At 56.6% G+C, this 14866-nt stretch overlaps 1 protein-coding gene across 7 annotated transcripts in view; it reads left to right on the forward strand.

Annotated features, from left to right (window-relative positions):
• Nucleotides 1–14731, forward strand: part of MAST3 (microtubule associated serine/threonine kinase 3) — a 34221-nt gene extending 19490 nt beyond the window's left edge. For all 7 annotated transcript variants that reach the window (XM_036032565.1, XM_036032566.1, XM_028519560.2 and 4 more), the window contains 16 exons: nucleotides 161–246; nucleotides 1018–1226; nucleotides 1814–1952; nucleotides 4629–4761; nucleotides 4975–5140; nucleotides 5646–5747; nucleotides 6412–6534; nucleotides 7317–7426; nucleotides 8251–8384; nucleotides 8921–9165; nucleotides 9579–9785; nucleotides 10087–10313; nucleotides 10717–10839; nucleotides 11373–11509; nucleotides 11640–11821; nucleotides 12689–14731. In XM_036032565.1, the coding sequence (XP_035888458.1) occupies nucleotides 161–246; nucleotides 1018–1226; nucleotides 1814–1952; nucleotides 4629–4761; nucleotides 4975–5140; nucleotides 5646–5747; nucleotides 6412–6534; nucleotides 7317–7426; nucleotides 8251–8384; nucleotides 8921–9165; nucleotides 9579–9785; nucleotides 10087–10313; nucleotides 10717–10839; nucleotides 11373–11509; nucleotides 11640–11821; nucleotides 12689–13209 (2844 nt within the window). In that variant the 3' untranslated portion in view covers nucleotides 13210–14731. The remainder of the gene's footprint in view (nucleotides 1–160; nucleotides 247–1017; nucleotides 1227–1813; nucleotides 1953–4628; nucleotides 4762–4974; nucleotides 5141–5645; nucleotides 5748–6411; nucleotides 6535–7316; nucleotides 7427–8250; nucleotides 8385–8920; nucleotides 9166–9578; nucleotides 9786–10086; nucleotides 10314–10716; nucleotides 10840–11372; nucleotides 11510–11639; nucleotides 11822–12688) is intronic.
• Nucleotides 14732–14866: the final 135 nt, after the last annotated feature.

The raw sequence follows: 14866 nt of genomic DNA on the forward strand, positions 1-14866 counted from the left end.
GGGAGGAGGGCACAGCTTGGCGAAAGCTCAGAAACTCGGACACTGAGTTGGAGAAGTTTGAAGGGGAGAGGAAGCAGCATCAGGCACCAGGACTTGGGGGCTAGAAGAGCTCAGCCCACTCTTCAGGGAGTCGGGACCCTGAACCCTTCTTGCCCCCCAGAGCCGTTCCCTGGTCGGCCCATCACGGAGGAAGCCGTGCGAGAACGACTTTGAGACCATCAAGCTCATTAGCAATGGGGCCTATGGGTGAGTTCTCGGGTCCCCCACAGGCCCATTTCTCACATACCCACGGGGATGCCTGAGGCCCCGTGGCCCCTGAGTGTACAGATGGGGAAACTGAGGCCTGCAGAGGGACGAGGAGATGCAACACAGCCAGGCATGGCCGCAGACGATCTCGTCCCTGGTCCAGGTGTGGTGTAGTGGGCTGTGATTGGGAGAAAGGGTGACCACATGGTGGCAGTTGCATGCAGTGAGCCGTTTGTCACTGACAGATTTGCAGAGGGGTGGGCGTGCAGAGTCCTGACAGCCTGAGACATCAGAGCAAGATGGGAGAGGGGGCCAAAGGCATGGTGTCAAGTCTGTGGGTCAGAGAGCCCCAAAGAGCGCAACAGCATGCGCGGGTTCCTTACAGCCCTGGGGTCTCTCTGTGGCTGGGAGTGGTGGGGTGCAGTCTCACCAGCTATAAAAAGCCAGAAGGTGCCAAATGGCTTATTTGGACTATATTTAAATCGGTTTGAGTTTGGTGCAGGATTTTGAGTTAGTGGGTCTCAGCCTGGTATGAATAAATAAACGTTCTAAGGGCCGGGACACCAGGGCCACGTCTGGTTCATTTATAGGGCACCAAGGAGGGCCGCCTAAACCTGGGAGGAGGGGTCAGGAACGGAGAAAGGTGTCCCAGGTGGGGACCTCAGCACAGGCCATGGCCCAGCAGATCAGATCCAGTCCTGGGCCCAGGGCTGTGTCCCGTGTCTGCCAGGGCCCCAGCTCAGGCCTCAGCAAGCCTGGCCCTTCCCCCAGGGCCGTCTACCTGGTGCGGCACCGGGACACAAGGCAGCGCTTCGCCATCAAGAAAATCAACAAGCAGAACCTGATCCTGCGCAACCAGATCCAGCAGGTCTTTGTGGAGCGCGACATCCTCACCTTCGCCGAGAACCCCTTTGTGGTCAGCATGTTCTGCTCCTTTGAGACCCGGCGCCACCTCTGCATGGTCATGGAGTATGTGGAAGGTGAGATCCCTTGGGCTTGCATGCCTCTAGCAACAGGGAGCTCACCCTCTTCCTGGGAGAAAGCCCTTCCTTGGGCCAGGGTGTTGTGTGCTCTAATCTTCATGCAGTCCCAGCCTGCCCCGGGGCAGTCTAGACCGTCAGTCTAGAATGGGGGATCGGGGTTGGGGGAGCCCAAAGGAGAGCATCAAGGCAGGACCCTAGAGGACAGGGGGAGGATGCACATTCTAGGCAGGGGAGACTGACTGGTGGGCAGAGGCTTGGAGGCTAGAAGAAGAGGGGAGGTCTCAGGGTAAGGAGTTTTGGCTTCAGGTTGCAGTTCAGGATAGAGCAGGGCCTTCGGGTAAGTGCGGGAATGGCCACTTACCAGCACGCTGCCAGGCAAGGAAAGAGAGTGTGGACTTTGGAGGCACCCTTAACAGAGCGGCTGCCCTGGGGGCAAGAAGCAGGAGGCAGGGGCTACCCTCCCCAAAGCCCTGCCCGGTTTTCCACCCTGATTCTGTATCACTGGGGACCTTTGCACCAGGCAGGGAGGGTGCAGAGGTGTTGGCTGTACAGCCTACACCTCTGTGCACCTTGGCCCCTTGCAGGGGGCGACTGTGCCACACTCCTGAAGAACATGGGCCCGCTGCCCGTGGACATGGCCCGCATGTACTTCGCAGAGACAGTGCTGGCGCTTGAATACCTGCACAACTACGGCATTGTGCACAGGGACCTCAAGCCTGACAAGTGAGCGAGCAACTGGGGCTTCAGGGGCTGCCTGGGAGGGCTGAGGGCGGGGTTTGGAGTCACGCAAGGGGCGGGGCCCAGAGAGGCACGGGGGCGGTGCCTCAGTGGGGTCTGGGCTGCTGAGGAGAACCACCTATCTGGATTCTTTTGGCATCATGGGGTCCCTACTCACAGGAAGGCGGAGAACTTGCACATGTTGAGCACCTGGTGTGTACAGAGGGAACAGTTACTTAATGGGCACTTGCTGTATGCAGGGAAAGGACTGTACACTTATGGATGTGGGGCCAGGCAAGGAGAAGGAATGTGCACGTAGGCACCAGCTATATTCAGGGAAAGGGAACATGAGTGTTTCTAGACCTCATATGTGAAGAAACGGACTACGCATGTCTTGAGCACATGTTATGTTTTAGTGTAGGAAAGGAAGAGACGGATGTTTATTGGGAGTCTTAGAGTGTTTATTCTAGCCTCTAGCAAGCACCTACTATGTGCCAGTTCTCTGTGGGTGATGGGGGGAGACATGAGCATGAATGTGAATAATCCTTCATGCTTTGTAACCCCTACATAATTTTAAAAGCACTCTCCCCTGCACTAATTGAGCACCTGCGGTGTACAGAGGAAAGGGCTCACCCATGCATTGAGTGCCCTCTGGATATGAGGCAGGAACCCCATGTTTCTCAGGTACTTACTATGTGGAGTTGTGAACATAAGCAATAAGAGCCCTGCGTGTTTTCAGGGCATCTTGTAATTTGCAAGAGGCTTAGAAAACAAAGCAAATGTGTATTTGGCACCTGCTGTATACCTGGGCCTGTGCTTGATGCCCTAAGGAAGCTCTGTGCCCAGTGGGCCTCCTTGAGATCATCCCAGAGTGGGTTGGGGTCCTCTGAGCTCCTCAGGTCAGACCTCAGAGAAAGGCCCGCCCCCTCAGGTCCCTCATCTGCAAGACGGGGCGAGAAGTTGCCCAACCTTAAAGGGTTGAAAGAAGGATCAGTGCATACAGTAGGTTCTTGAGAAAAATACTATTTCATTTTCACTTGGAAAGTTTCAAGAGAAGGTACATGAGTTCCCTAGCGCTGCCTTAACAAAATACCACAGACCGGGCAGCTTAAATAAAAGAGATTTATTCTCACCATCTGGAGGCCAAAGTCCAAGGTCAAGGTGTCAGCAGGCCACACCCTCTCTGAAGGCGCCAGGGAGGGATCTGCTCCAGGGAGGGACCTCTCTCCCAGCTTCTGGCAGTTTCTTGGCTTGTGGCAGCGTCACCCTAGTGCTCCCTTGGTGCTCCCCCTGCGTGCATGCCTGTGTCCAGACCTCCCCTTCTTATAAGGACCCCGGTCGTGCTGGGTCAAAGGCCACCCCGCTCCAATCTGACCTTATCTCAAGCACCCACGTGTCCAAGGACTGTCTCCGAGTGAAGTCACACTCACAGTTACTGGGGGCAGGGTTCCAACAGGTGTATTTTGGGGGGAAAACAGCTCAGCACATAACAGAAGGGTGTAGTGCCCCGTGCCCGAACTCGGGCTCCGCCGCCACCAGCCCTTGACCAGTCCCTTCTCCCTCCGCATGGAGTGATTGGAAGGAAATCCCAGACATGGTGTCATTTCACTTATAAGACAGAGAAAAACATCGATTTGTTGTTGCACTCAGTGGTACATTCTTTAGTCAGTTCTTGTATGTGCCCGACCCACCAGGAATGGAATATGCAACCTTGGCATGCTGGGACCACGCTCTCACAACCAAGTTACCTGGCCAGGGCGAGAAATGAACGTGTTTTTTGATAGTGTGCCTGAAGGAGCCCAGGAAACGCTGGTTCTCTTAACGTGGCTTTGGTGTTGGAATGTGTGGCTGCACCTGGTAGCTTTTTTCCGCAGCTGCTGCACACAGTGGTTGCTGGGAAAACACCCCTTATTTTTCAAAAGAAGCAGATGCACATAATAGGTACACGGATTGTTTCTTTACAGAGTTGAGGTTCACAGTAGGTGCCAAATAGATGGCTCATCCAACAACCTGCGTATATACAGAGAGTTCTACAGGGAGCTCTCCAGAAATTTAGCTTTAAGCTGCGGAAGTATCCAGGAGGTGTGTGAAAACATGACTTTATAATGATAGAGCATGTGATTCTGTCACGTAACAAACCATTTACATATTTCAGTGAGAAAACTTAAACAGCAGCACACACAGTAGATGTGTGAGTTTTTAAACAATGGGTCCACTCATGAGGGGCACAGACATGTATCTGTATACACCAGGTGCTCAAGGTGTGTTCATTTTTCAACATGAAAGGTAAACAATAGGTGCTCGCAAAGTATTTCATGTGTTACAATAATGGACGCTGGCACAAAAACACTTTGTAGATACCCACCCCCCAATTCAGGAGGTGGTTTAACACACAGTTGGGAGACGCTGTGATTCTCAGGAAATTTAGTTTTACACAGTGAAGTATACAGTAGGTACTCAATAGCAACACCAGATGTACCCAGTAGGTGCACTGAGATGTTTGCCAAATTTGTAATGGTGCCCGAGACCCACTGGTTCTTGTGATAACTCGGCTGTGCACCAGAAGGACCTCTCTGTCCCCTGGGGGTCTCCGGCCCACCCTGGGTAGAGCCGAGCTCCAGGGCAGCAGGAGCCACCGGTGCCTGGGCCGTAGCCCTGAGTGTGCCACCTGCCCACCCACAGCCTGCTCATCACCTCACTTGGCCACATCAAGCTGACCGACTTCGGCCTATCCAAGATCGGGCTCATGAGCATGGCCACCAACCTCTACGAGGGCCACATTGAGAAGGACACCAGGGAATTCGTGGACAAGCAGGTGGGCGGGCAGGCGCCCCCGAGTGCTGGGCCCCCTCCATCTGGAGCCTGACCCCAGGACATGGCAAGGCTTGGCAACAAAAAAGAGGAAATAGACTGCCCCCTTTAATTCTACCAACCCCTTATTCCCAGCCTGGGCCCAGCCTCCCGGTCTCTCCTGGGGTTTCTCCTGGGCTGGGGGCCATCCTCAGTTTCCCCGTTCTGCCTGGCCCAGGTGTGCGGGACACCTGAGTACATCGCACCAGAAGTGATCTTCCGCCAGGGCTACGGCAAGCCGGTGGACTGGTGGGCCATGGGCATCGTCCTCTACGAGTTCCTGGTGGGCTGCGTGCCCTTCTTTGGAGACACCCCTGAGGAGCTCTTTGGCCAGGTGGTCAGTGGTGCGTTCCTCACCCCCCGGGGCTCAGGGCAGCAGTCTCCCCATCTGTGCCAGAGAAGGGAGCAGGCCCGTGGGTGGGCCGTGCCTCTGTGGTGTGTCTGGCCCCATCTGCGCACATGACTGAGGACAAAAGTGGACAGCCCTTTTGGCGCTCACTGCCCAGTAGGCAAGATGGACAATAAGCGAGATAAATAAGCCAATTATGGAGCAATTAGATGCGAAAAATGCCAAGAAGGAAAAGCAGAAAGGGGAGGGGCAGGGGGCTGGGACGCTGCATTGAGTAGAGAGCTGTGGAGGCCTCAGAGATGACCTGTGAGCACAGACCTGCAGGTGTGAGGTGGCTGTGGACATAGAAGAGGGGAAGGTGCTCAGAGCAGAGGCTGGGAAGTGGGACTGAGCCTGGTGTGTTGACGAGTGGAGGAGGCAAAGGAGGCAAATGGTGCAGTGAGTGAGGGGAGGTGCTAGGAGGACTATCCCCACCCTTTCACTCCCTCCCCTCCGTTTAGATGAGATCATGTGGCCAGATGGGGAGGAGGCCCTTCCTGCTGACGCCCAGGACCTCATTACCAGGCTCCTCCGGCAGAACCCACTGGACCGTCTTGGCACTGGTATGTGTGGAGGCTGGAGTCAATAAGAATTCTACCTGAAAGGCTGCATGGAGGAGAGGGACTCGGAGCTGGAGTTTTGAAGGATACATAGGAGTTTGCCAGGAATTAGCACAAGCCCTTGAAGGAACAGCAGGTAGCTGGGTCTGGTGCAGACAGGGGGCACTGAGGCTGGGTGAATATGGGAGCCTGCAAGATCTCCAGGGCCTGTGTCCTAAGGTCCTCAATGGCCCAGCCCAGTAGATGCCACTATTCCAGTTTTCCCAGCCGCCTACTATTTGCAACTTGTGCATTAACGCATTACCACTGCCACTGCGGGTCATGTTCACAACGACGCCTGCCCACGGGACAGAACAGTGGGGCCGAAATTGGGCACAGGACACCGTCAGCCAGTCAGCTCTGCTCCTTGGAGCAGAAACGTGGAAAAAAGCCCAGGAAGGAAGCCCTTCTAAGGCTCTGGGGTTTCTACAGGTGGTGGTATCTCAGCATCCAGCAGAAGTAAGAGCAGGGCCTGGGTTCGAGCCCCAGCTCTGTTCCTCTCTGGGCTGTTAAAGAGTGGCTGGCTCCCCCTCCCATCTTTCTGGTTCTGTGTTGGCCAAGTTTTGGTACCCACTGGCTCAGAGGGCCGGGGGCAGGCCCCACTGGGCTCAGCCAGGCGTGTCTGCAGGTGGCACCCATGAGGTGAAACAGCACCCCTTCTTCTGGACGCTGGACTGGGCAGGGCTTCTGCGACACAAGGCCGAGTTCATTCCACAACTCGAAGCTGAGGACGACACCAGCTACTTCGACAGTGAGTAGGAGACCCAGGGGTACACAGGGGTGTATGCTGGCATCTCTGCCCAGGCTGGGCTCCTTGCCTTGGGCCTAGAGCTTCCGACTCCCTGAGCTTTCCAAGAAGCTGGGGCAGCGTGCCCCCCTGGCTGGGATTTCCTGGGCTTCCGGATTCAGGAGGTACAGCACCCCCTCAAATGGTGGGAGGAGAAACCAAGGGACCGAGGGTGGCACACCGTCACCTGGGGTCTTCCAGCAGGTTCAGCTTCCCAGCATGGGGTGCTCTCTGGGAGGGCTGGGTACCTTGCTGAGCTTTTTTGGAGGGGTCCCCACAGGAGCTTCAGTGGATTCTCCCCACTCAGGGCTCTGGCCAAACACAGCAAATGCCCTTGGTTTTCAGTGCCTCCTCCAGAACTTGCTGTGTGATCTTGGGCGTGTCAAAAGTCCTCTCTGAGTGTCTGTTTCCTCTTCTGTAAAGCGAGGATACCTTACATTTGAGGTGCACAGTTTTCCTAATTCTGGGTGACCTGTCTCAAGGATGAAGATACTTAGGCTCAGACACACGAATTTCCACCAACAGTGCCACAGCTTTTAAGGACACAGCTAAGGTGGAAGGGACTCCCAGATACTCACTCTGCTACCCAAGCCTCTTGTCCCTAAACACACGAGGCATAACTGCCCCATCTCGAGGCCTTTGCCCTGCGGGTACCCCTGCCCCACCCTGCCTGGGACACCCTCCCCACCTCACTTTGCCACCCTCGCGGCCCTTCACACGGGCTGCACGTGCTCTCCCTCCCGCAGCACGCCTGGAACGGTACCGGCACCTGGGCTCTGAGGACGACGAGACCAACGATGAGGAGTCGTCTGCGGAGATCCCCCAGTTCTCATCCTGCTCCCACCGGTTCAGCAAGGTGGGGCCCCGGCCGGGATGTGGCTAGCACTCAGGAAACACGTTTGGTGTGGAGCATTTTTTTACTGTGGTAAATGCAGCATAAAATACACTGTTCTAGCCATTTTAGAGTGTACGAGTCACTGACATTCAGGGAATCCACAATATTGTGCAATCACCATCTCTGCCTAGTTCCAGAACATTCCATCACCCCCAAAGGAGACCCCGTCCCTGTGAGCAGTCACTCCCTACACCCACTTCTCCAGCCCGGCACCCAGCAGTCCGCTTCCCGCCCCTGTGGATTCACCTCTTCCAATGTTTCACGTAGATGGAGTCACATGCTGCGTGGCCTTTCGTGTCTGGTTTCCCTCATACTCAGCGTGATGTTTCCGAGGCTCATCCACGCCGTAGCGTGTGTCCATGCTTCCGTCCTTCTTAGGGCTGAATGACATTTGTCATGTGGGTGGACCTCATCATTTTATCCTTCGTCAGCTGATGGACATTTGGGTTGTTTCCACTTTTTGGCAATGGTCACTAGAGTGCCTATGTTGAGTGTCATTTTAGAGCCTCACAAACTTAAGTTCCTTCCTTTGTTTATAATTTGATCAAAAACCCTCTGCACTACCTGGGGGCTGGACTCTGGGCAGGTTGTCCTGATATCAACAGAAACCCGGCTGTGTCCCCCTCGGTCTCTCACCTGTACGGTGGGCCACAGACTCTGCCGTCTCCAGGGACGTGCTAAATAAGGATCCAAGGAGGTGAATTGCAGGGAAGCACTGGGCATATAGGAAATGGGTATGGCTCCTGCCTCCATTCTCACTGCTGTTATTTTTTATTACTTCTCAGGTCTACAGCAGCTCTGAGTTCCTGGCTGTGCAGCCGACCCCCACCTGCACCGAACGAAACTTCAGTGAGGACCGGGAGGAAGGATGGGAGCGCAGCGACGGGGAGTATGGCCGCCGGCTGAGCACTGAGGTCCGGTAGGTGGGCTGGGCAGCATAAGCAGATCCAGCTTCCAAGCCTGATGGGAGGTGGAGCCATAAAATCTAACACTGAAAAGAGCTTCCTAGTGGCCTAGTAGTAAAGGGTCAAACATGTAAGCCAACCTGTCTGACCTCTGCCAGTCTAGCCCCTATCATTACTCCCTTTGTCTTAGCATTTCTGACCACACTAAACACCAAGCAGCCGTGTACCATCACGCTGCTCGGCGTCTGTCTGCTTTGTTTCCTCTGCTCACAATACCCTTTGCTAAAAAATTCCAATTCCTCCTTCACAGCCCATACTCAGCAGAAATAATCAATGTCTACTAGAGGATGGGCATTGGAAGCTGGGTTTTGAAAAATGAATAGGAGTTCTCTGGGTAGACACACAGAATGGAGTAGGCAAGGGAACTCGCCTGCATTTTCAAATTGCCCCTGACTCTAGGCTGAGAGTTAAGATGTGGCCACTGGGGGGCGACTGGGTGTCCTAGGGTGTGGGTACCTGGCAGGCATGACTTGGGCTCTTCCCTGCTCAGGCTGAGGTCCTGGACGTCCTCGGGCTCCACCTGCTACTCATCCTCTTCCCAGCCTGAGCGGGGACCTAGCCCATCTCTCCTGAATACCACCGGCCCGGACACAATGCCCAAGTTTGCCTTCTCGTCGGAAGATGAGGGGGCCAGCCCAGCCCCTGTGGGCCCCAAGAGGCCCATCTTCATTCTTGGGGAGCCTGACCTGCCCCCAGCAGCCACCCCAGTGACGCCCAAGCCTTCCAGCCTCTCTGGTAGGTGGTGCCGAGGGCAGGAGGGGTGGTATCATGGAATGTTTCCCAGAGAAAGGATGATTTTGAGATAGGTTTTGAAGGGTGAGGAGGAGTTTTTCAGAGAGCATTTCAAATAGGAGAGGTCAGGGCTCTGGAGAAGCCTCAGGCCTCAGTGTGATCCCTAAGGAGCCTCCAGCTTCACTGGGTCAGGATGGGACAGGAGAAAGGGAGGAACCTGGGAGCTGCCAGAGGGGGAACTAGGGGTCTGATGGGTAGGTGAAAGGCTTCCTGGAAGAAGGCACTTGAAGAGTGCAGCTTTCTGGAGAGACCAGTGTAGGAAGGGTACACAGGAAGAGGGAATTGCCTGAGCAAAGGCCAAGAGGCTGCACTGCGTCCATGTCGACCTTGACTCCCTGACCCTGCTCATCCCGCAGCCGACCCCACCGCCCTCAGTCAGGCACGCCTACGGAGCAACAGTACCGGTGCCCGACACTCCACGCCACGGACTCTGGATGCCAGCCGGGGCCACCGCCTCGGGGGCCCCAAAGACCCGGCCCCTGAGAAGTCCAGGGCTTCCCCAAGCAGGGGCTGTGTGCCCAAGTCAGCCTCTGTGTCCGCCCTGTCACTCATCATCACAGCTGGTAATGCCTGGGGCCCTGCCTTGTCGTTGTTCATCTGTCCACTTCCGTTGTAACCAGGGGGTGGGGGTCTGCTTTGACTGGGGTGTCCGAAGCTGATGTTTGGCTTGAGCCCCAGGAGAGGGGAAGGGAGACCTGGGGGACTGGCACATGGTGGCATGTGCAGAGGCCTGGCAGGGGGACCATGCCTAGAGCACGGAGCAACAGTGAAGTAGCCAGAGCAGTCAGCATGGTGGGAGGGGAAGGCACCCTGCAGGGGGAGCCCCACAAGGAGTGACCCCCTTTCTAACCCTCATCCCTGCAGATGATGGCAGTGGTGGCCCCCTCATGAGCCCCCTGTCCCCACGATCACTGTCCTCGAACCCGTCCTCTCGTGACTCCTCTCCCAGTCGAGACCCATCTCCCGTGTGTGGCAGCCTGCGGCCCCCCATCGTCATCCACAGCTCTGGCAAGAAGTATGGCTTCAGCTTGCGGGCCATCCGCGTCTACATGGGCGACAGTGACGTCTACACTGTGCACCACGTTGTCTGGGTGAGCTGGCCTGGGTTGGGCCGGCCAGCCGGGCCTGGGGTGCGGCTGGCCGTGCCCTGCTGGGGTGCGTTTTCTAGTCTGTGAGGTTCGGGGCCACGGGATGGGGAGCTAGTGCCCCTGGGTCTTTGCCATCCCTGACAGTTATAGTGGCAGAGGTTGGACAAGAAGGACAGGGCTGGACAGGGGGACAAAGACCCTGGGTGTGCATGAAGCTTACGCATCATGTTGGCAAGTGCACGGCATGGGGGTCATCCTCCCTCTCCCCAGCCCAGGCTTGGTCCATCCCCTCTCCAGTGGTCATTCTCTGAGAAGCCCCCAACGTCAGGGAAACTGAGGCAAGAGAAAGGCAGCAGCTTGCTGGCGTCTCTGGTGGCTGACCACTGACCCTGCCATCTCCCCACAGAGCGTGGAGGAGGGGAGCCCTGCCCATGAGGCGGGCCTGCGAGCGGGAGACCTCATCACCCATATCAATGGGGAATCAGTCCTGGGGCTGGTGCACATGGACGTTGTTGAGCTGCTGCTGAAGGTGCCGCCCCCACTGCCCACCCACGGGGTTCCCAAGACACCCACTCCTTGTCCACCCTCAGTGCTCCCCGTATTCCCGCCACCCCTTGGCCTCCACTGCTGATTCCCCATGGATCTCCCTCTACCCACACCACCAAGCCCAGACCCTATCCTCCCCCTTCCATCCAACCAGGGTATGCTTCCTTCTTTGGCCCCTAACATCACCCCTAAAAGCCACTCCTCCAGGAAGCCCTTTCTGATCCCCTGGGGTCTGTTCCATCTCTGCCTCCCTCAGGCCAGGTGTCCTCAGTGGCTCAGGCCTGAGGGCAGGGACGTGGGAGGAGGTAGGCCCCAGGTTGAGTAGCTGGAACCAGCAGATAGGCGGGCAGTTCATTGGATGGGCACGCAGACATGGGCACGTGTGCTTAGCCCAGATTGTTAGGTCAGACATGACTGGACGGGATCTGAGGCTTTGGAGGACAAGCAGGAGATTGGGGGGGGGTTGCTCATGGGATGGAGGCACACAGGAGAGACCCCTTACCATTGCCCCTGCAGAGCAGCAACAAGATTGCCCTTCGGACCACTGCCCTGGAGAACACATCCATCAAGGTGGGCCCTGCCCGAAAGAACGTGGCCAAGGGCCGCATGGCACGCAGGAGCAAGCGGAGCCGCCGGCGTGAGACACAGGACCGGTGAGCAGCCAGGGAGCGTGGATGGGGGAATCTGTATCAGCTGGAGCAGGGTGGGGGGCACTGGAGGTAGCGGTCCCGACGCTCCCGCCGAGGGCAGGGCTGCTGGAGCACCCGGGGTTCTCACCCACAGGCGGAAGTCACTCTTCAAGAAGATCTCGAAACAGTCGTCAGCGCTGCACACCAGCCGCAGCTTCTCCTCCGGCCTCCACCACTCCCTGTCGTCCAGCGAGAGCCTCCCAGGCTCACCCACCCACAGCCTCTCCCCGAGCCCCACCATGCCCTGCCGCAGCCCTGCTCCTGAAACCCTGGCAGGTGGGTGCACCCAGGACCACTGGGGGTGGAGGGAGTGGGCAGAGATGGGAAGATGGACGACATAATGTAGGAAACAGATGACTGGAGTCTAGGACGCAGCCTGGGCATAGGCAGAGACAGGTGCAAGGCCAGGAAAGTGTGTGCCCAGCCGACAGAACATCGTGGATAAAGGGGTCTAGACTGGAGGGATGTGCAAGCGGGGGCAGGCTGGAGAAGGGACCCCGGAGGGTGGATCAGGCCTACAAGCTGAGCTTAAGTTGGTGGGCAGTAGGGAACCACAGAGGGTGTGTGGGCAAGAGAGGGCTTGGAAAGATCACTTTGGTGCAGGAAAGGATGGTGACTTGGTCCAACAGTGAGAGACAGTCAGGGGCAACCCAGAGGAGAGGCAGGGAAGGCCTCTAGAGGAGGACCACAGATCTCCACCCTCAGGAAGCCCTCCCTGACTCCTGGTGACCCCAACTACTTCTCTCCCTCTGGCCACCTCCCCATCCGACCTCATGGGTCGAGGTTATCTGTGCCATCTCTGCCTTCCTCAGACAAGGTGGCCTCTGGGCCTGAACCCTGGGAGTGGGGTGGTGACCAGGGCCCTGGCTGGATAAGTCTGGGGACCAGTGGACAGATGGACTGTGAATGGGTATCTTTGGCCCAATGAGTGATGAGTCATTGGAGGAGAAGTGGGTGAATAAGAGCAGTTCACCAGATCTAAGCCCAGGGAACAGCCTTCCAACCAACAAGAGGCAGGAAAAGCAGGCACGATAGGTGGCCACCTGGAACAGTGTAGGCTTCAGCAGGTGCGGTCAGTCTCAGGGCCCCACCTCAAGGCTAGGGACGAGGCTGGTAGCCCTGACCTTCACTTGTCACCCACAGACACTGCATCCCCACCCAGTGCATCTCCGAGCTCCAGCAGCCCTGCCTCACCAGCTGCTGCTGGCCACACCCGCCCCAGCTCCCTGCACGGCCTAGCTGCCAAGCTCGGGCCACCCCGCCCTAAAGCTGGACGCCGCAAGTCCACCAGCAGCATCCCACCCTCTCCCCTGGCTTGCCCGCCTGTGCCTGCACCCCCACCCCGCTCGCCCTCGCCCCTGCCTGCACCCACCCGGTCCCCAAGGCTGCGCCGGGGCCAGTCGGCTGACAAGCTGGGTACAGGTGAGCGGCTGGATGGGGAGCCAGGGCGTCGCAGCCACGGGCCTGATGCCGAGCTGGTGGTCATGCGAAGGCTGCACCTGTCTGAGCGCCGAGACTCCTTCAAGAAGCAGGAGGCTGTGCAGGAGGTGAGCTTTGATGACCCCGCCGAGGAGGCCACCAGGCCACCAACTGTGATGCCACAGATCGAAGTGGAGGGCGCTGAGGCTGTGTCCGGAGCCCTGGAACCCACTGGGAAGGACTGATCCCTCCCACCTGGCCTCCCCCTGGCCTGGAAGTCATGTGTTTTTTGTGCAAGATTCTTTCAGTCAAGTGACACCTGGATGGAGACTAAGCCACCAGTCCGTCACACCCAGAAGGCAGGAAGCCATCATAGTCCTTGCTGGAAGGTGGAGTCAAGTGCCTCCGTGTTTTGATGCCCATCAGTCAGGGGCGATAGAGCAGGAATGGGGGGTGAGGGTGGCATTGTAAATAGCAGCAAATCCGTGACTAATTTATTACTTTTTGTAAACAATAACCTGAGGGAGCCGCCTGGGTCCTGTCCCTTGCACCTGGGACCCCATTTGCAGACCCTGCCCCTGGGGCACAGAAGGAAGCACTTTGGACAGGTTACATATGTCCTTGTTGCCTCATTTTTCTATACTTGTAAAATTTTTTTAAGTTTTTTGTGTTTTACCTGATCCCATCCCTGACCCAAGATGTACCAATGGGGATGCGGCCCAGATCACTCATCCAGGCCCCATCTGGATGCGACCTGGAGAGTCTGTAATTGATTCCCCTCCACCACAAAACAGAGTCCTCCCCATGATGGACTGGACACTGAAGACTGCTTTCCACCATCGTATAGCCTCCATCCGGAGACCAGCCTGGTTAGAGTCTGCCTCCAGTCCTTTGGGCTTAGGGGATGTGGGAACTGGGGCTTTAGCAGATGAGTAGGAGTTCATCAGATCTAGGCAGAGGGGTCATCCACTCCACTGGGGGACATTAATGCCCCAGGAGACAGAAGCCTCAAAGGACGCTGTCAGGGCAGAAGAATGTCCACCCTGGCCAAGATTTCACATGTTTGATGCCCACGAGGGTGAGCACTAGAACATGATATGTCTGTGAAATACCCGCTGATGGTCCCCTCAATGTGTCAGAGCCTCCCTGGGGTGAAATTCGAGCAGAAAACCCAAATGGGGGGTAATGAAGCCCATGTCTGAATCTTGGTTCCACTGTGTGGCTCTGGGAAAATGGCTTCTGCACTTTGTGCCTGGGTTTCCTCGTGTTTACAAAAATAATCCCAATGACTTTATGTGCCAAACTCTTTTACTCATGGCTTGTCCCTCAGCCAGCCTTGAGAAGGCTGGAGCTGGTGTCATCACCACCATTTTAATGACAATTAACAGAGGCCTGATGAGGGGCAGAGACTTGTCCCACAATTTCCTGGTGAGAGTCATGCAGCCAGGCCCTGCTGTGGGCCTTGTCAGCAAAGGAGCTTGAATACAGAGTCCAATGTCAGACACAGCTGACCCCAGCCAGCCCATGATGCTGTGTGACCCAAGGGGGCATCCCAGAGCCTCTGTCTCCCATTTGGAGGTGGCTGGCAAGATCTCTTGTGCCCCACATGGTTTGGGGCACTTTCCAGATCCTGCAGCCCGCTCTGTGTCCTCCCTGCCTCTCTCCCAGCACTGCCTAGTGTTGGAGCTAGACCAAGGCTATGCATGACTTGCTTCTTTCTTCCATCATGAAGCTGACAGTGAATAAAACCCACATGGACAAAGAGGAGTTCCAATGTCTGGATTTGTGAACAAGGGCCAAAAATGAGTAAAAGAAGAGCAGGGTGGGGTGGGGCAAAAACAGACCCCTTGCTCAAAGTCATTTGAAGTGGGTTCTGACTGCTGCGTTGGAGTTCACGCAACA

This window comes from Phyllostomus discolor, chromosome 8 (assembly GCF_004126475.2).
Source record: "Phyllostomus discolor isolate MPI-MPIP mPhyDis1 chromosome 8, mPhyDis1.pri.v3, whole genome shotgun sequence".
Classification (NCBI taxonomy): Eukaryota; Metazoa; Chordata; class Mammalia; order Chiroptera; family Phyllostomidae; genus Phyllostomus; species Phyllostomus discolor.